The 22228-nt window shown below is 39.9% G+C and overlaps 1 protein-coding gene across 1 annotated transcript in view; it reads left to right on the forward strand.

The window, feature by feature from the left end:
• The window catches only part of LOC139748791 (ionotropic receptor 21a-like), a 52421-nt gene that overhangs the window by 21242 nt on the left and 8951 nt on the right, over positions 1-22228 (forward strand). The window contains exon 3 of the mRNA XM_071662225.1: positions 1955-2113. Within this exon, the coding sequence (XP_071518326.1) occupies positions 1955-2113 (159 nt within the window). The remainder of the gene's footprint in view (positions 1-1954; positions 2114-22228) is intronic.

The raw sequence follows: 22228 nt of genomic DNA on the forward strand, positions 1-22228 counted from the left end.
TATGGGGGCGCCCTGGGTAAAACCATGGAAAGTTTTTTTTGGGCCTGTTTGTGGAAAGGGAGCGGTGGTTTCGGTGCATTTGAGTGTGAGCTAGAAATTGTGAGTTGAGCTAAAAATTTAAAGTTGAACGAATGTGGCCTTTGCTTTTTTTCTTAGCGCTACCTCGCGCAAAATCCCTGCGTATGGGTTGTTATTTAAAGGTTGCGGGGTGGCGATTGGAATGAATAAGGGCCAAAAAAGTATGAATTATGTACAGTCTTATAAAATATATATATATATATAAATATATATATATATATATATAAATATATATATAAATATATAATAATATATTATATATATAATAATTATAATATATATAAATATACATATATATATAATAAAACCCATATATATATATATATATAATTATATATATATAAATATAATATATATATAAATATATATATATATATATATATAATATATATATATTATATATTATAATATATAAAATTTTATATATATATATATATATATATATATATATATATATATATATATATATATAAGTATATATATGAGTATATGGGTGGGTTGGGCCATTCTTTCGTCTGTTTCCTTGTGCTACCTCCCTAACGCGGGAGAGAGCGACAAAGTATAATGAATAAAATGAACGCGCACTTTTTAATGCTCCAGTGCACTCACTCTTAAGATTCTCTCTTGGCTCCTATTAGTGCTAGGCCCTAGGCTGATGCTCAGCACTTATCGCTGTTCGGCCCCTAATGTAGACGGTCCAACGCTACTGTTGCCTTGTTGGTTATGAAGTAATCAGCGTCTTCTGTAGGCATGTTGTTGGCTCCATATCTTTACAGGGGACTAGATTAACTCACTAATGACATCCTGTTGTAACAGAGAAAGTTATGACTTTCTTGGATTGTGGTAGATGTTTGCGTCTTGTTTCTCGGGCTAGTAAGACTGTTACTAACTCACCCAACACAGACATCATCTCTCTGTTCTAGGTACTGTAGGATGCCATTTCTTGTATTGCCAAGGATATTATCTCAGTTTCCTTCTCAATTACTCCACTTTCTCACTTTTCCACTCCATACATGTTGCTACACTTTGATTGTTAGTTTTTCCCAGAAGTTTTTTCACTTGAAGACCACGAATATTACAGTTTGGTTTATTTGTATAGAGAACATACTATGGACAATGTCAGGTTCTCATGAGTTTAACACTTTAATTCTTACTGCTAACATCTCGCTATATTCTTGATATAAGTGATTGAAGAACTCAAACAATATATCACTTCTCATATTTTTACAATCTGAAGTTTTTTCGCTACTGAGTAATTCTAAAAGAATATCCTTAACCGGTAATCTCTGGGATGCGTGAATAAGGTGTGGGATGACTATATGCTATGATGATTCATCTCTGGAGACAAAGTCCGCACTGAGGTCAGACTAATATTTGCACACCTCACACACACACACACACACACACACACACACAAACATAAGCTCACTATCTCTCAGCCTGTTCCATTCTGTTGCATATATACTTTTTATGACTTACATACTAAATCTATTTACCACTAGGCGCGCGGGATTCTAAACTAAGCCATCTAGATAATAGCCTACCGTGCTATATACTAGGCTGCAACGGGACAAAATCTTTCCATCTCAGACTAGCTTATGGTCCAATGAGATTCTTATTGCCTAAACGGTAAGGGAAAACCCTCCCGCCCATGAGCTACAAAATGGACAGAATCATCCATAAGCTCCACATGAAGTTAGTATCCCTAGCTTGTACTGTTCGCCGCGGTGCTAGTGTGTGTGAGTGTGTGTTAACGTAGGTTGCTTTCAGTTATTCTTTGTTCACAAATTTCTATGACAAAAGAAAATTAGATTAAAAAAGGCTTCAGAATAACTAAATTTTAGAGCAGTTCATACCAATATTTCTACCTTCGCAGGGCCTGGCAGAAGTCTACAGATACTACGATAACATAGAAAAAATATTTCCAGTCGTTGAGGATGGGAGATCAGTTTACCTTGGAAACTGCATCACTATGGAATATCTCATCAAGAACAGATTCACCAAGAGAGGTGTCTCTAGGTTCAGGGTAATGAAGGTCAGTTATGCATCTCATCTGGGATCTACTTCTGTTGTATGTTAGCAGTGAAGAAACCTGAAAGGTTTCAGATTCATCACATATCTAGAAGTAAAAGAAGGGAGAGTTTCCATTCCTCTTCATGCGAATAGAATAGGAATCCAGCCTGAAGTTGACCTGGTGATTTAGACGAACACAGACCATGACACTTTGACACTGTAAAGGCACTTTTGACACTAAACATAAAAGGCGTTTTTACATCAACTTTCATGAAATATAAGGAATATATATATATATATATATATATATATATATATATATATATATATATATATATATATATATATATATATATATATTTTTTTTTTTTTTTCTTTTGCCGGTGTCTCCCGCGTTTGCGAGGTAGCGCAATGAAACAGACGAAAGAAATGGCCCAACCCACCCCCATACACATGTATATACATACATGTCCACACACGCAAATATACATACCTATACATCTCAATGTACACATATATATACACACACAAACATATACATATATGCACATGTACATAATTCATACTTCCCAAGTGCACTTTCGTATAATAATCACACCATCAGGGGAGACACAAGAGAGAAATATAAGTCAATTAGTATACATCGAAGACACCAAGCTGGGACGCCATTTGGTAAACATGTGATTGTCCAAAACATACAACGAGCGTTCATAAACTCATCATTTTACAAATTTTATCAACAATATAGTTATCTAATTTGTAAAGACCATCACTAATATTAAGATTATAATTCTTTGTGCATTTAACGATAGAAGATTCAGTAATATTTCTCTTGGTAATAGAGTTGGAGTTAATAACTGAGATGGCAATGCTCCAGTCAATACAATGATCATAGTTTTTAACGTGATTAAACAAGGCATTTGTTTCCTGTCCCTTTCTTATACTATATCTATGTTGCTTAAGTCTAACAGAAACATCCTTACCAGTCTGCCCAACATAAAATTTATCACAATATCCACAATGCACATTACAGATGTATTCAAGAGAATTTTCTGGTGAATTCCTGATCAATATATTCTGTATAGTATTATTGTTGCTAAAGGCAATATTTACATTAAAGATTTTAGCAACATGTGAAATGAAGTGAACTTATTATTAAAAGGGAGAACTAGAAGATTCTTGGTGTCAATGGGAGGTTTGGGCTCAACTCTATTAAATGATTTCTTTGCTAACTTAAGGGATTTGTCAGTGAAAGATCTAGGGTACTTTAACTTAGATCCAATAGAATATATCTTCTCAAACTCATCATCAATAAACTCTAGACTGCAAATAGGTAACGCCCTAGGGAACATAGATTGAAATGATGATAATTTAACTACATTGTTTTGAATGAGTGATAATGGATACATGAGCATTCACTGGAGGGTTTTCTGTACATGCTAAACTTAAACTTGTTTCCTTACCTATGAATCATGCAGTCTAAAAATGGTAACATACCATCATTTTCATTTTCTACAGTAAATTTGATGGAAGGTGCTAAGTTGTTAAGTAAGGGGAGAAATATCTGTAAATTTTCATTTGTTGGCCAAACACAAAGAACATCATCTACATACCTAAACCAAATTGCATTAGAAGGTAAGATATCCTTTAGTAATTTTGTTTCAAAAGATTCCATATAAAGATTGCTTAGTACAGGTGAAAGAGGGTTACCCATTGCCCATACCAAATTTTGAGCATAATAATCTCCATTGAATTGAAATACACAGTCTTTTATACACAATTTTCTCAGTTCAATGAAAAAAGACTTTGAAACAGGTAAACGAAAATCATCCATGACATCAAAAAATATTCTAAAAGGTCATCAACTGAAACTACAGATAAAAGTGAGGAAACATCAAACCTAACTAGCATGAGATCAAAACTCACATTGATATTGTTTAGCTTCTCGACTAAATCTATATTATTCATGTTATTAGAATTTGATACCTTACCCACTAAAGGGCTTAATAAAGAAAATAATCATTTTCACAATATATATGTGATGGAGCATACTGAACCCACTATAGGTCTTGCTAGAAAATTCTGTTTATGTGTTTTCATAAGTCCATATATATATGGCAATGAAGGGGACAAAGATGACAAACTTTTGATATCAAAAGTTTGTCAAACATATATATATATATATGTATATATATATATATATATATATATATATATATATATATATATATATATATATATATATATATATATATATATATATATATATATATATATATATATATATATATATATATATATATATATATATATATATATGTCCCTGGGGATAGGGAAAAAAGAGTACTTCCCACGCATTCCACACGTGTCGTAGAAGGCGACTAAAGGGGACGGGAGCGGGGGGCTAGTAACCCTCCCCTCCTTGTATTTTAACTTTCTAAAAGGAGAAAAAGAGGAGTCACGCCGGGAGTGCTCATCCTCCTCGAAGGCTCATATTATGGTGTCTAAATGTGTGTGGATCTAACCAAGATGAGAAAAAAAGGAGAGATAGGTAGTATGTTTGAGGAAAGGAACCTGGACGTTTTGGCTCTGAGTGAAACGAAGCTAAAGGGTAAAGGGGAAGAGTGGTTTGGGAATGTCTTGGGAGTAAAGTCAGGGGTTAGTGAGAGGACAAGAGCAGGGGAAGAAGTAGCACTACTCCTGGAACAGGAGTGGTGGGAGTTTGTGATAGAATGTAAGACAGTAAACTCTAGATTGATATGGGTAAAACTGAAAGTTGATGGAGAGAGATGGGTGATTATTGGTGCATCTGCACCTGGGCATGAGAAGAAAGATCATGAGAGGCAAGTGTTTTGGGAGCAGCTGAATGAGTGTTTTATTGGCTTTGATACACGGGACCGGGTAATAGTGATGGGTGATTTGAATGCAAAGTTGAGTAATGTGGCAGTTGAGGGAATAATTGGTATACATGGGTGTTCAGTGTTGTAAGTGGAAATGGTGAAGAGCTTGTAGATTTATGTGTTGAAAAAGGACTGGTGATTGGGAATACCTGCTTTAAAAAGAGAGATATACATAAGTATGCGTATGTAAGAAGGAGAGATGGCCAGAGAGCGTTATTCGATGACGTGTTAATAGATAGGCGCGCGAAAGAGAGACTGTTGGATGTTAATGTGCTAGGAGGTGCAACTGGAGGGATGTCTGATCATTATCTTGTGGAGGCGAAGGTGAAGATTTGTAGAGGTTTTCAAAAGAGAAGAGAGAATGTTGGGGTGCAGAGAGTGGTGAGAGTAAGTGACCTTGGGAAGGACACTTGTTTGAGGAAGTACCAGGAGACTGAGTACAGAATGGAAAAAGGTGAAAACAAAGGAGGTAAGGGGAGTGGGGGAGGAATGGGATGTATTTAGGAAAGCAGCGATGGCTTGCGCAAAAGATGCTTGTGGGCTGAGAAGCGTGGGAGGTGGGCAGATTAGAAAGGGTAGCGAGTGGTGGGATGAAGAAGTAAGATTATTAGTGAAAGAGAAGAGAGAGGCATTTGGGCGATTTTTGCAGGAAATAATGCAAATGACTGGGAGATGTATAAAAGAAAGAGGCAGGAGGTCAAGAGAAAGTTGCAAGAGGTGAAAAAGAGGGCAAATGAGAGTTGAGGTGAGAGAGTATCATTAAATTTTAGGGTGGATAAAAAGATGTTTTGGAAGGAGGTATATAAAGTGCGTAAGACAAGGGAACAAATGGGAACTTCAGTGAAGGGGGCTAATGGGGAGGTGATAATAAGTAGTGGTGAAGTGAGGAGATGGAGTGAGTATTTTGAAGGTTTATTGAATGTGTTTGATGACAGAGTGGCAGATAAGGGTGTTTTGATCGAGGTGGTGTGCAAAGTGAGAGGGTTAGGGAGGGTGATTTGGTAAACAGAGAAGAGGTAGTAAAAGCTTTGCGGAAGATGAAAGCCGGCAAGGCAGCGGGTTTGGATGGTATTGCAGTGGAATTTATTAAAAATCGGGGTGAGTGTATTGTTGACTGCTTGGTAGGGTTATTCGATATATGTATGATTCATGGTGAGGTGCCTGAGGATTGGCGGAATGCTTGCATAGTGCCATTGTACAAAGGCAAAGGGGACAAACGTGAGTGCTCAAATTACAGAGGTATAGGTTTGTTGAGTATTCCTGGGAAATCATATGGGAGGGTATTGATTGAGAGGGTGAAGGCTTGTACAGAGCGTAAGATTGGGGAAGAGCAGTGCGTTTTCAGAAGTGGTAAAGGATGTGTGGATCAGAAGTTTGTTTTGAAGAATGTATGTGAGAAATACTTAGAAAAGCAAATGGATTTCTATGTAGCATTTATGGATCTGGAGAAAGCATATGATAGAGTTGATAGAGATGCTCTGCGGAAGGTATTAAGAATATATAGTGTGGGAGGCAAGGTGTTAGAAGCAATGAAAAGTTTTTATCGAGGATGTAAGGTATGTGTACGTGTAGGAAAAGAGGAAACTGATTTGTTGTCAGTGAATGTAGGTTTGCGGCAGGGGTGTGTGATGTCTCCATGGTTGTTTAATTTGTTTATTGGTGGGGTTGTTAGGGAGGTGAATGCAAGGGTTTTGGAAGGAGTGACAAGTATGCAGTCTGTTTTGAATGAGAGAGCTTGAGAAGTGAGTCAGTTGTTGTTTGCTGATGATACAGCGCTGGTGGCTGATTCACGTGAGGAACTTCAAAAGCTTGTGACTAAGTTTGGTAAAGTGTGTGAAAGAAGAAAGTTGAGAGTAAATGTGAATATGAGCAAGGTTATTAGGTGCGATAGGGTTGAGGGTCATGTCAATTGGGAGAAAAAACTGGAGGAAGTGAAGTGTTTTAGATATCTGGGATTGGATTTGGCAGGAGATGGAGCCATGGAAGTGGAAGTGAATAATAGGGTTGGAGAAGGGGGGAAATTCTGGGAGCCTTGAAGAATGCGTGGAAGTCGAGAACATTATCACGGAAAGCAACATTGGGAATGTTGGAAGGAATAGTTGTTCCAACAATGTTGTATGGGTGCGAGTCGTGGGCTATGGATAGAGTTGTGCGCAGGAGGTTGGATGTGCTGGAAAGGAGATTTTTAAGGACAATATGTGGTGTGAGGTGGTTTGATCGAGAAAGCAATAATAGTGTAAGAGAAATGTGTGGTAATAAAAAAATTGTGGTTGAGAGAGCAGAAGCGGGTGTTTTGAAATAGTTTGGTCACATGGAGAGAATGAGTGAGGAAAGATTGACCAAGAGGATAAATGTGTCAGAGGTGGAGGGAACGAGGATAAGTGGGAGACCAAATTGGAGATGGAAAGATGGAGCGAAAAAGATTTTGAGTGATCGGTGCCTCAAAATGTGGGAGGGTGAAAGGCGTGCAAGGAATAGAGTGAATTGGAACGATACGGTATACCGGGGTCGACCTGCTGTCAATGGATTGAACCAGGGCATGTGAAGCGTCTGGGGTAAACAATGGAAAGTTGTGTGGGCCCTGGATGTGGAAAGGGAGCTGTGGATTCGGTGCATTATTACATGACAGCTAGAGAATGAGTGTGAACGAATGGGGCCTTTGTTGTCTTTTCCTAGCGCTACCTCGCGCATATGAGGGGGGAGGGGGTTGTTATTTCATGTGTGGCGGTAGGGCGATGGGAATGTATAAATGCAGACAGTATGAATTATGTACATGTGTATGTATGTATACGTCTGTGTGTGTATATACATATATATATGTATACGTTGAGATGTATAGGTATGTATATTTGCGTGTGTGGACGTGTATGTATGTACATGTGTATGTGGGTGGGTTGGGCCATTCTTTCGTCTGTTTCCTCGCGCTACCTCGATAACGCGGGAGACAGAGACAAAGCAAAATAAATAAATAAATAAATATATATATATATATATATATATATATATATATATATATATATATATATATATATATATATATATGTATATATATTTTTTTTTTTTTTTTTTTTTTGCTTTGTCGCTGTCTCCCGCGTTTGCGAGGTAGCGCAAGGAAACAGACGAAAGAAATGGCCCAACCCATCCCCATACACATGTATATACACACACGTCCACACACGCAAATATACATACCTACACAGCTTTCCATGGTTTACCCCAGACGCTTCACATGCCCTGATTCAATCCACTGACAGCACGTCAACCCCGGTATACCACATCGATCCAATTCACTCTATTCCTTGCCCTCCTTTCACCCTCCTGCATGTTCAGGCCCCGATCACACAAAATCTTTTTCACTCCATCTTTCCACCTCCAATTTGGTCTCCCACTTCTCGTTCCCTCCACCTCTGACACATATATCCTCTTGGTCAATCTTTCCTCACTCATTCTCTCCATGTGCCCAAACCATTTCAAAACACCCTCCTCTGCTCTCTCAACCACGCTCTTTTTATTGCCACACATCTCTCTTACCCTTACGTTACTTACTCGATCAAACCACCTCACACCACACATTGTCCTCAAACATCTCATTTCCAGCACATCCATCCTCCTGCGCACAACTCTATCCATAGCCCACGCCTCGCAAACATACAACATTGTTGGACCCACTATTCCTTCAAACATACCCATTTTTGCTTTTCGAGATAATGCTCTCGACTTCCACACATTCTTCAAGGCTCTCAGAATTTTCGCCCCCTCCCCCACCCTATGATCCACTTCCGCTTCCATGGTTCCATCCGCTGCCAGATCCACTCCCAGATATCTAAAACACTTTACTTCCTCCAGTTTTTTTCCATTCAAACTTACCTCCCAATTGAGTTGACCCTCAACCCTACTGTACCTAACAACCTTGCTCTTATTCACATTTACTCTTAACTTTCTTCTTTCACACACTTTACCAAACTCAGTCACCAGCTTCTGCAGTTTCTCACATGAATCAGCCACCAGCGCTGTATCATCAGCGAACAACAACTGACTCACTTCCCAAGCTCTCTGATCCCCAACAGACTTCATACTTGCCCCTCTTTCCAAAACTCTTGCATTCACCTCCCTAACAACCCCATCCATAAACAAATTAAACAACCATGGAGACATCACACACCCCTGCCGCAAACCTACATTCACTGAGAACCAATATATATATATATATATATATATATATATGCATATATATATATATATATATATATATATATATATATATATATATATATATATATATATATATATATATATATATATATATATATATATATATATATATATATATGTATATATATATATATATATATATATATATATATATATATATATATATATATATATATATATATATATATATATATATATATATATATATATTTTTTTTTTTTTTTTTTCTTTTTGCTTTGTCGCTGTCTCCCGCGTTTGCGAGGTAGCGCAAGGAAACAGACGAAAGAAATGGCCCAACCCACCCCCATACACATGTATATGCATACGTCCACACACGCAAATATACATACCTCCACAGCTTTCCATGGTTTACCCCAGACGCTTCACATGCCTTCATTCAATCAACTGACAGCACGTCAACCCCGGTATACCACATCGCTCCAATTCACTCTATTCCTTGCCCTCCTTTCACCCTCTGCATGTTCAGGCCCCGATCACACAAAATCTTTTTCACTCCATCTTTCCACCTCCAATTTGGTCGCCCTCTTCTCCTCGTTCCCTCCACCTCCGACATATATATCCTCTTGGTCAATCTTTCCTCACTCATTCTCTCCATGTGCCCAAACCATTTCAAAACACCCTCTTCTGCTCTCTCAACCACGCTCTTTTTATTTCCACACATCTCTCTTACCCTTACGTTACTTACTCGATCAAACCACCTCACACCACACATTGTCCTCAAACATCTCATTTCCAGCACATCCATCCTCCTGCGCACAACTCTATCCATAGCCCACGCCTCGCAACCATACAACATTGTTGGAACCACTATTCCTTCAAACATACCCATTTTTGCTTTCCGAGATAATGCTCTCGACTTCCACACATTCTTCAAGGCTCTCAGAATTTTTGCCCCCTCCCCCACCCTATGATCCACTTCCGCTTCCATGGTTCCATCCGCTGCCAGATCCACTCCCAGATATCTAAAACACTTCACTTCCTCCAGTTTTTCTCCATTCAAACTCACCTCCCAATTGACTTGACCCTCTACCCTACTGTACCTAATAACCTTGCTCTTATTCACATTTACTCTTAACTTTCTTCTTTCACACACTTTGCCAAACTCTGTCACCAGCTTCTGCAGTTTCTCACATGAATCAGCCACCAGCGCTGTATCATCAGCGAACAACAACTGACTCACTTCCCAAGCGCTCTCATCCCCAACAGACTTCATACTTATATATATATATATATATATATATATATATATATATATATATATATATATATATATATATATATATATATTCCTCGCCATGTGTGGCGAGGTGGCGATGAGAATGAATAAAGGCAGTGTGAATTGTGTGCATGGGTATATATGTATGTGTCTGTGTGTCTTTATATATGTGTACAATGAGATGTATAGGTATGTATGTTTGCGTGTGTGGACGTGTATGTATATACATGTTTATGGGGGTGGGTTAGGCCATTTCTTTCGTCTGTTGCCTTGCGCTACCTCGCAAACGCGGGAGACATCGACAAAGCAAAATAAATAAAATATAGATAAATATATATATATATTCATTTGTTTTCTCTGTCAATGTCTCCCGTGTTAGCGAGGTGGCGCAAGGATACAGAAGAAAGAATGGCCCAACCCACCCACATACATATGTATATACATACACGTCCACACACGCAAATATACATACCTATACATCTCAATGAAAAAATATATATACACACAGATATATACATACATACACATGTACATAATTCATATTGTTTGCCTTTATTCATTCCTATCACCACCCAGCCACACATGAAATAAGAACCTCCTTTCCCCGCATATGCGCTAGGTAACGCTAGGAAAAGACAACAAATGCCACATTAGTTCACACTCAGTCTCTAGCTCTCATGTATAATGCACTGAAACCACAGCTCCCTTTCCACATCCAGGCCCCACAGAACTTTTCCTGGTTTATCCTAGACGCTTCAACTGCCCTGGTTCAATACATAGACAGCACGTCGACCCTGGTATACCACATCGTTCCAGTTCACTCTATTCCTTGCACGCATTATACCCTCCTGCATGTTCAGGCCCCGATCACTCAAAATATTTTTCACTCCATCTTTCCACTTCCAATTTGGTCTCCTACTTCTCCTAGTTCCCTCTACCTCTGACACATATATCCTTTTGGTCAATCTTTCCTAACTCATTCTCTCCATGTGCCCAAACCATTTCAAAACACACTCTTCTGCTCTCTCAACAACATTCTTTTTATTACCACACATCCCTCTAATCCTATCATTACTTACTCGATCAAACCACATCACACCACATATCGTCCTCAAACATCTCATTTCTAGCACATCCACTCTTCGCAAAACTCTCTCCATAACCCACTCCTCGCAACCATATAACATTGTTGGAACCACTATTCCTTCAAAAATACCCATTTTTTCTTTCTGAGATAATATTCTCGACTTCCACACATTCTTCTACGCTCCTAGAACTCTCGTCCCATACCACATCCTATGATTCACTTCCACTTCCATGGTGTCATCCTCTGCCAAATCCACTACCAGATATGTAAACACTTCACTTCCTCCAGTTTTTCTCCATTCAAACTTATCTCCCAATTGACTTGTACCTCAACCCTACTGTACCTAATAACCTTGCTGTTATTTACATTTACTCTGTGGTTTCCTCTTTCACACACTTTACTACATTCAGTCACCAGCTTCTGCAGTTTCTCATACGAATCAGCTACCAGCGCCATATCATCAGCGAGCAACAACTGACTCTCTTCCCAAGCTCTCTCATCAACAACAGACTGCATATTTTCCCCTCTTTCCAAAACTCTTGCATTCACTTGCCTAAGAACCCAATCTATAAACAAATTGAACAGCCAGGGAGACATTACACCCACCTTCTGCAAACCAACATTTACTGAGAACCAATCACTTTCCTCTCTTCCTACACGTACATATGCCTTATATTCACTGTTTCTAACAACTTGCCTCCTATATCACATATCGTAATACCTTCCAGAGCATCTCTAATACTCTATCATATGCCTTCTCCAGATCCGTAAATGCTATATACAAATCCATTTCCATTTCTAAGTATTTCTCAAATACTTCCTTCAAACAAACACCTGATCCACATACCATCTACCACTTCTGAAACCACACTGCTTTACCCCAGTTTGATGCTCTGTGCATGCCTTCACCTTCTTAACCAATACCCTCCCATATAATTTCCCAGGAATACCCAACAAACTTATGCCTCTGTAATTTGAGCTCTCACTTTTATCCCCTTTGCCTTTGTGCAATGGCACCATGCAAGCATTCCGCCAATCCTCAGGCACCTCACCTTGAGTCATACATACATTAAATAACCTTACCAACCAGTCAACAATATAGTCACAATCTTTTTTAATAAATTCCACTGAAGTACCATCCAAACCCGCTTTTTAGGGAGAATAAAATTTTAGGAAGAGTAAAAAGATGTTCTTGAAGGAGGTAAATAAAGTGCGTAAGACAAGGGAGCAAATGGGAACTTCAGTGAAGGGGGCTAATGGGGAGGTGATAACAAGTAGCGGTGATGTGAGAAGGAGATGGAGTGAGTATTTTGAAGGTTTGTTGAATGTGTTTGATGATAGAGTGGCAGATATGGGGTGTTTTAGTCGAGGTGGTGTGCAAAGTGAGAGGGTTTAGGAAAATGATTTGGTAAACAGAGAAGAGGTAGTAAAAGCTTTGCGGAAGATGAAAGCTGGTAAGGCAGCAGGTTTGGATGGTATTGCAGTCTAATTTATTAAAAGAGGGGGTGATTGTATTGTTGACTGGTTGGTAAGGTTATTCAATTGATGTATGATTCATGGTGAGGAGCCAGAGGATTGGCGGAATGCTTGCTTAGTGCCGTTGTACAAAGGCAAAGGGGATAAGAGTGAGTGCTCAGATTTCAGAGGTATAAGTTTGTTGAGTATTCCTGGTAAATTATATGGGAACTTATTGATTGAGAGGGTGAAGTCATGTACAGAGCATCAGTTTGGGGAAGAGCAGTGTGGTTTCAGAAGTGGTAGAGTATGTGTGGATCAGGTGTTTGCTTTGAAGAATGTATGTGAGAAATACTTAGAAAAGCAAATGGATTTGTATGTAGCATTTATAGATCTGGAGAAGACATATGATAGAGTTGATAGAGATGATCTGTGGAATGTACTAAGAATATATGGTGTGGGAGGGAAGTTGTTAGAGGCAGTGAAAAGTTTTTATCCAGGATGTAAGACATGTGTACGTGTAGGAAGAGAGGAAAGTGATTGGTTTTCAGTGAATGGAGGTTTTCCGGCAGGGGTGTGGGGATGTCTCCATGGTTGTTTAATTTGTTTATTGGATGGGGTTGTTAGGGAGGTAAATGCAAGGTTTTGGAAAAGGGGGGGCAAATATGAAGTCTGTTTTTGGGATGAGAGAGCTTTGGGAAGTGAGTCAGTTGTTGTTCGCTGATGATACAGCGCTGGTGGCTGATTAATGTGGGGAACTCAAAAAGCTTTTTGACAAAAGTTTGGTAAAGTGTGTGAAAGAAGAAAGTTGAGAGTAAAATGTAAATATGAGCAAGGTTATTAAGGTGCGATTGGGGTTTTTGAGGGGCATGTCAATTGGGAAAAAAAACTGGAGGAAGGAAGTGTTTTAGATATCTGGGATTGGTTTTGGCAGGAGATGGAGCCATGGAAGTGGAAGGGGAAAAATAGGGTTGGAGAAGGGGGGAAATTCCTGGGACCTTAAAGGGGAATGCGTGGAAAGTCGAGAACATTATCACGGAAAGCAACAGGGGGAATGTTGGAAGGAATGTTGTTTCCAACCAATTTGGTAATGGGTGCGAGCCCGGGGCTAGGTTTAGAGTTGTGCCAGGAGGTTGGATGTGCTGGAAAGGAGATTTTAAGGACAATTGTGGTGTGAGGGGGTTTTGATCGAGAAAGCAATAAAGTAAGAGAAATGTTGTGGTAATAAAAAAAATTGTGGTTGAGAGAGAAAGAAGGGGGTTTGTTTTAAAATAGTTTTGGTCACATGGAAGATGATGAGGAAAGATTGACCAAGAGGATAAATTTTCAGAGGTGGAGGGAACGGGGGAAAAATTTGGGAGCCCCAAATTGGAGATGGAAAAAATTGGAGCGAAAAAGTTTTGAGTGATGGGTGCCTCAAAATGTGGGGGGGTGGGGAAAGGGCGTGAAAGGAATAAGGGGAATTGGAACTAACGGTTTAACCCGGGGTCGACCTCCCTTGTAAAGGGATTGAACCAGGGCATGTGAAGCGCCTGGGGTAAACAATGGAAAGTTTTTGTGGGCCCGGGATGTGGGAAAAGGGAGCTGTGGATTCGGCTTTTATTACATGACAGCAAAGAGAATGAGTGTGAACAAATGGGGCCTTTGTTGTCTTTTCCTAGCGCTACCTCGCGAATGGAGGGGGGGGGGTTTTTATTTCATGTTGGCGGTAGGGGATGGGATGTATAAAATGCAGACAGTATGAATTATGTACATTGTATTTTAAGAATACGTCCTGTGTGTGTATATATATATATAAAATATAATATTATATTAATATATATATATTTAATATGTAAAACTTGAGATGTATAGGTATTTTATATTTGCGGTGTGGACGTTATGTATGTACAGTGTATGTGGGTGGGTTGGGCCATTTTTTCGTCCGTTTCCTCGCGCTACCCGTAACGCGGGAGACAGAGACAACCCAAAAAATAAATAAATAAATTAATAAATATATATATTATATATTTATATATTTTATTTTATATATTTTATATATATAAAAAAAATATATAAATATATATAAATTATAAAAATGATATATTTTATATATATTTTTTTTTTTTTTTTTGCTTTGTCGCTTCTCCCGCGTTTGCGAGGTACGCAAGGAAACAGCGAAAGAAATGGCCCAACCACCCCATACACATGTATAAACAAAACACGTCCACACACGCAAATTACATACCTACACAGCTTTCCAGGTTTACCCCAAAAACGCTTAAACATCCCCTGATTCAATCCATGACAGCACGTCAACCCCGGTATACCACATCGATCCTTTTTCACTCTTTTCCTTGCCTCCTTCACCCTCCGCTTTGTTCGGGCCCCGATCAAAACAAAAATTTTTTTTCACCCATCTTTCCACCTCCAATTTTGGTCGCCCTCTTCTCCCCCGCTCCCTCCACCTCCGACATATATATCCTCTTGGGCAATCTTTCCTCACTTATTCTCCCCCATGTGCCCAAACCATTTCCCCAAAAAACCCTCTTCTGCTCCCCTCAACCACGCTCTTTTTAATTTCCCCACAAACTCCTTACCCTTACGTTACTTACTCGATCAAACACCTCACACCACACATTGTCCCCTAACCATCTCATTTCCAGCACATCCCCTCCTGCGCCACTCATCCATAGCCCCCGCCTCGCAACCATACAACATTGTGGAACCACTATTCCTTAAACATAACCATTTTTTTCTTTCCGAATTTAAAGCTCTCGACTTCCACACATTTTCAAGGCTCTCCCCAAAATTTTCCGCCCCCTCCCCCAAACCCCCTGATCCACTTCCGCTTCCATGGTTTTCCCTCCGCTGCCAATCCACTCCCAGATATCAAAACACTTCACTTCCTCCATTTTTCTCCATTCAAAACTCACCTCCCAATTACTTGACCCCTACCCTACTGTACCTAATAACTTGCTCTTTTTTCACATTTTCTCTTAACTTTCTTTTTTCACACACTTTGCCAAACTCAGTCACCACTTCCCGCAGTTTTTTCACATTAATCAGCCACCAGCCCCTGTATCATCAGCGAACAACAACGACCACCCTTTCCCAGCGCCTCATCCCAACAGACTTTATACTTAAAATATATATATATATATATATATATATGATATTTTATATATATATATAATATAAATAAAATATATATATATATATATAATATATATAATATATTTTATATATATAAATATTCCTCGCCATGTGGTGGTGGGGATGAGAATGAATAAAGGCAGTGGTGATTTTTGTGCATGGGTAATATGTATGTTTTCTGTGTGCTTTATATAGGTGTACATTGAGATGTAAGGGATGTATTTTTTGCGTGTGTGGACGTGAAAGTATATACATTGTTTAAGGGGGTGGGTTAGGCCATTTCTTTCGTCTGTTTTTCCCTTTCGCTTAAAACCCCGCAAAGCGGGAAAACCCTCGACAAAGCAAATTAAATAAAAAAAAAGATAAAAATATATATATTTTATTTGTTTTCTTTTGCAAAGGGGCTCCCGTGTTAGCGAGGTGGCGCAAGGATACAGAAAAAGAATGGCCCAAAAACCCCCCCCATACATATGTAAATACATACACGTCCACAAAACGCAAATATACATACCTAAACATCTCCCAAAGAAAAAATATATATACCCCAAAAGATAAGCATACATACACATGTAAAAATTCATATTGTTTGCCTTTTAATTCCTATCACCCCCAGCACACATGAAATAAGAACCCCCTTTCCCCCCATATGCGCTAGGTAACGCTAGGAAAAGAAAACAAATGCCACATTAGTTCACACTCAGTCTCCCAGCTCTCATGTTTAAAGCACTGAAACCACAGCTCCCTTTCCACATCCAAAGGGGCCCCACAAACTTTTCCTGGTTTACCTAGACGCTTCAACTGGGCCCGGTTCAATACATAGACAGCACTCGACCCCGGTATACCACTCGTTCCAGTTCACTCTATTCCTGACGCTTATACCCTCCTGCTTTTTCAGGCCCCGATCACTCAAAATATTTTTCACTCCATCTTTCCCCTTCAATTTGGTCCCCCCTTTTCCTCGTTCCCCCACCCCTGACACAAAATATCCTCTTGGTCATCTTTCCCACTCATTCCCTCCATGTGCCCAAAACCCTTTTAAAACACATCTTCTGCTTCTCTCAACAACATTTTTTTTTATTACCCCAAAATCTTTTATCAAATATTACTTACTCGAAAAAAAACCCACATCACACCAAAATCGCCCTCAAACATCTCATTTCTGCACACCCACTCTCGCAAAACTCTCTCCATAACCCATCCTCGCAACCTATAACATTGTTGGAACCACTATTCCTTCAAAAAACCCATTTTTTTTTCGAGATATATCTCGACTTCCAACTTCTTCTACGCCCCAGAACTCTCGTCCCCTACCCATCCTATGATTCACTTCCATTTTCCATGGTTGTCACCCCCTCTGCCAAATCCCCCCCCAGAATTTTAAAACCCCTTTTTAAACCCCCTCCAGTTTTCCCCATTCAAATTATCCCCCAATTACTTTGTCCCCAAACCCCTATTTAAACCTAAAAACCTTGCTGTTATTTACTTTAACTCTTTTGTTTCCTTTTTCCCAAAACACTTTACTAATTCAGTCACCAGCTTCTGCAGTCTTCTTTACGAATCAATCCCCAGCGCCATATCATCAGGAGCAACAACTGACTCTCTTCCCCAGGTTTTCTCATCAACCCCAGACTGCTTTTTTCCCCCTCTTTCCAAAACTCTTGCATTCACTTGCCTAAGAACCCAATCTTAAAACAAATTGCACAGCCAGGGAAAACATACACCACCTCTGCAAACCAACATTTCCCTGAGAACCAACTTTCCTCTCTTCCTCAACAAATCCCTTTAAAATATCACTTTTTTCTAACAACCTTGCCTCCTTATCACATATCGTAATACCTTCCAGAGCATTTTCTAATATCTATATATGCCTTCTCCAGACCGTAAATGCTATATAAAAAAATTCCATTTCCATTTCTGGGATTTCAAAAAATTTCCCCTTCAAACAATCACCTGATCCACAACACTACCAATTCTAAACTCCACTGCTTAAACCCCTTTTGATGCTTGTGCATGCCTTTTACCCTTTTTAACAATACCCCCCCAATAATTTCCCAGGAATACCCAAAAAAACTTATGCCTCGTAAATTTGAGCCCCTCACTTTTTCCCCCCCTTTTTCCTTGTGCAATGGCACCCCCCCCAAAAGCAAGCATTCCGCCATCCTCAGGGACCTACCTTGAGTCATACATAATTTTTAAAAAACCTTACCAACCATCACAATATAGTCACAATCTTTTTTCAATAAATTCCCCGAAGTACCATCCAACCCCCTTTTTTTGGAGAAAAAATTAGGAAGAAAAAAGTTTCTTGAAGGAGGTAAATAAAGGGTAGACAAGGAGCAAAAGGAACTTTAGTGAAGGGGCTAATGGGAGGTGATAAAAAGTATGTGATGTGAGAAGGAGATGGAAATAGTATTTTGAAGTTTGTTGAATGGGTTTGTGATAGAGTGGCAGATATGGGGTGTTTTGCGAGGTGGTGGCAAAGTGAGAGGGGTTAGGAAAATGATTTGGGAACAGAGAAAGGTAGTAAAAGCTTTGCGAAAGGTGAAAGCTGGTAAGGCAGCAGGTTTGGATGGTAATGCAGTCTAAAATTTTTTAAAAGAGGGGATTGTATTGTTACCCGTTGGTAAGGTTATTCAATTGAGTATGATTCATGTGAGGACCAGGGAATTTTGGGGAATCTGCTTAGTGCCGTTTGACAAGGCAAAGGTAAAAGGGGGTGCTCAGATTTCCCGAGGTATAAGTTTGTTGAGTATTTTTGGGGGAAAAATTTTAAAGGGAACTTAATGATTGAGGGTGAAGTCATGTACAGAAACATCAGTTTGGGGAAGACGTGTGGTTTCAGAAGTGTAGAGTATGTGTGGATCAGTGTTTTTCTTTGGGGAATGTATGTGAGAAATACTTAGAAAAGCAAATGGATTTGTATGTAGATTTAAAGATCTGGAGAAACCCTATGATAGAGTTGATAGAGATACTGTGGAATGTAAATAAGAATTATGGGTGGGAGAAGTTTGTTAGAGCAGTGAAAAAATTTTTTATCGAGGATGTAGGCAAGTGTAAAGTTTTAGGAAAGAGGAAAGTGGGTAGTTTTTTAGTGAAAATTTGGGGGTTTCGGCAGTGTGTGATTCTCCATGGTTGTTTAATTTGTTTAGGATGGGGTTGTTCGGGAAAGGGGAATGCAACATTTTTGGAAAGAGGGGCAAGTATGCTGTTATTTTGTGGGTGAAAAGAGCTGGAAAGTGAGTCAGTTGTTGTTCGTGATGATACAGCGTGGTGGCTGATTAATGTGAAAACGGCAGAAGTGTTGACTGGTTGGTAAAGGGGTGTGAAAGAGAATTTAAGAGTAAATGTGAATAAGAGAAAGGGTTTTATTGGAAAAGTGGGTTTTGAGGCCCAACTCAATTGGGAGTAAGTTTAAATGGAGAAAAATGGAGGAAGAAAAGTGTTTTAGATGTCGGGGGGAGTGGATTGGCCAGGGTTTGAACCATGGAAGGGGGAAGTAAATCATGGGGTTTGGGGGAGGGGCCCGAAATCCGGGGAGCCGTATCATCAGCGAAAACAACTGACTCACTTCCCAAGCTCTCTCATCCCAAACTGCATATTACCCCTCTTTCCAAAACCTTGCATTCACCTCCTAACCCCCCCACCCCGTAAACAAATTAAACACCATGGAGACACACAACCCCTGCCGAAAACCTACATCCTGAAAACCAAAATCACTTTCCTCTCTTCCTACCCCCGTAAAAACAGGGTTTAATCCTGGAAAAAAAACTTTTCACTGTTTCCCCTAACAACTAGCCTCCCACCCCACATATTTTTAGTACCTTCCACAGAGCATCTCATCACTCTATCAATGCCCTCCCCAGATCCAAAAAGCTACAACAAAAATCCATTTGTTTTTAAAAGTATTTTCACATACATCTTCAAAGCAAACACCTGATCCAACATCCTCTACCACTCTGAAACCACCTGCTCTTCCCCGGTTGATGCTTGTACATGCCTTCCCCCTCTCATCAATACCCTTTCCCCATATGATTTCCCATAAATACTCAACAAACCTAACATTGTAATTTGAGCACCCCCACTCTTACCCCCTTTGCCTTTGTAAAATGGAAATATGCAATCATTCAAAAATCCTCAGGCACCCACCATGAATTATAAAATACATTAAATAACCTTTCCCAACCAGTCAACAATCAGTCAAACCCTTTTTTGTTTAATAAATTCCCTGAAATACCCCCAAAACCCTGTGCTTTGCCGGCTTCATTTCCGCAAATTTTTTTATTCCCTCTTCTCTGTTTCCCAAAATCATTCCCTAACCTCTCCTTTCCCCAACCCCCCGGGCCCCAAAACCCCCTAAAATTTTGCCCACTCTCAAACACATTCAAAAAACCCTTCAAAATACTCACCCATCCCCTTTCTCACACACCATACTTTTATAAACTCCCCATTTGCCCCCTTCACTGAATTTCCCCATTTGCCCCCTCTTTTTAAAGCACTTTTTTTACCCCCTTTCCCAAAAAAATCTTTTTTTTTTTTTTTTTTTTTTTTGTCGCCGGGTCCCCGCGTTGCGAGGAAAGCGCAAGGAACGACGAAAGAAATGGCCCCCCCCCCCCCCCCCATCCCAACAGTACATAACACATCCACACACGCAAATAAAACATACCTACACAGCTTTCCATGGGTTTTCCCAGACGCGTTCAAAATGCCTTGATTCAATCCATGACAGCACGTCAACCCCCGTTATACCAAAACCGCTCCAGTTCACTCTATTCCCCCTTTCCCCCTTTCACCCTCTGCATGTTCAGCCCCGATCACAAAAAAAATCTTTTTCACTCCATCTTTCCCCCTCCCAAAATTGGGCTCCCTCTTCTCCTCCCTTCCCCCCACCTCCGACACATATATCCTCCCTTTGGCAATCTTTCCTCATCATTCTTTCCAGTGCCAAACATTTCAAAACACCCTCCCCTGCTCTCTCAACCACGCTCTTTTATTTCAAACATCTCTCTTACCCCTTTCGTTACTTACTCGATAAACCCCCTCACACCCCAAATTTTCCCCAAACATCTCTTTCCACACACCTCCTCCGGGGCACATCTATCCCTGCCCCGCCTGCAACATACAACATTGTTGGAACCCCTATCCTTCAAACATGCCATTTTTGCTTTCCCAGATAATGTTCTCGACCCCCACCCCATTTTTTTAAGGCTCCCAAATTTCGCCCCCCCCCCCCCCCCTAATGATCCACTTCCCCTTCCATGTTCCATCCGGACAGATCCACTCCAATATCTAAAACACTTCACTTCCTCCAGTTTTTTTTTCCACTAAATCACCTCCCAATTGACTTTGACCCCCCCCTACTTACCTAATAACCTTGCTCTTATTTCCCTTTACTCTTAACTTCTTTTTCCCCACAAATTTACCCAAAATCAGTCACCCGCTTCTGCAGTTTCCCCACATGAATCAAACCACCCCGCTGTATCATCAGCGAACAACAACTGACCCCTCCCAAGTCTCTCACCCCAACAGACTTCTACTCCCCCCCCTTTCCCCGGACGCTTGATTTCCCTCCCTAACAACCCCATCCCTAAACAAATTAAACAACCATGGAGACATCAACAACCCCCCGGGCCCCAAACCTCATTCACTGAGAACCCAAACACTTTCCTCCTTTCCCCACGTACACATGTTTTCATCCTGATAAAAAATTTTCCGCTTTCTAACAACTTGCCCCACACCAATATTCTTTTACCTTCACAGAGATCTCTACAAACCCACAATGCCTCTCCCCAAACCCTAAATGCTACAAAAATCCATTTGCTTTTTAAGTATTTCCACAACATTCTTCCAAAGCAAAACACCTGTCCACACATCCTTACCACTTCTGAAACCCACTGCTCCTTCCCCCTGATGCTCTGTACATGCCTTCACCCTCTCAATCAATACCCTCCCCTATAATTTACCCGGAAAAACTCAAAAAACTTTTTACCTCTTAATTTGAGCCTCACTTTTTCCCCCTTTTCCCTTTTTACAAGGCACTTTCAACCCTTCCCCCCAATCCTCGGCACCTCACCATGAATATTTCATACTTAAATAACCTTACCAAATTTTAAA

The sequence above is a fragment of the Panulirus ornatus genome, chromosome 5 (genome assembly GCF_036320965.1).
Source record: "Panulirus ornatus isolate Po-2019 chromosome 5, ASM3632096v1, whole genome shotgun sequence".
Lineage (NCBI taxonomy): Eukaryota > Metazoa > Arthropoda > Malacostraca > Decapoda > Palinuridae > Panulirus > Panulirus ornatus.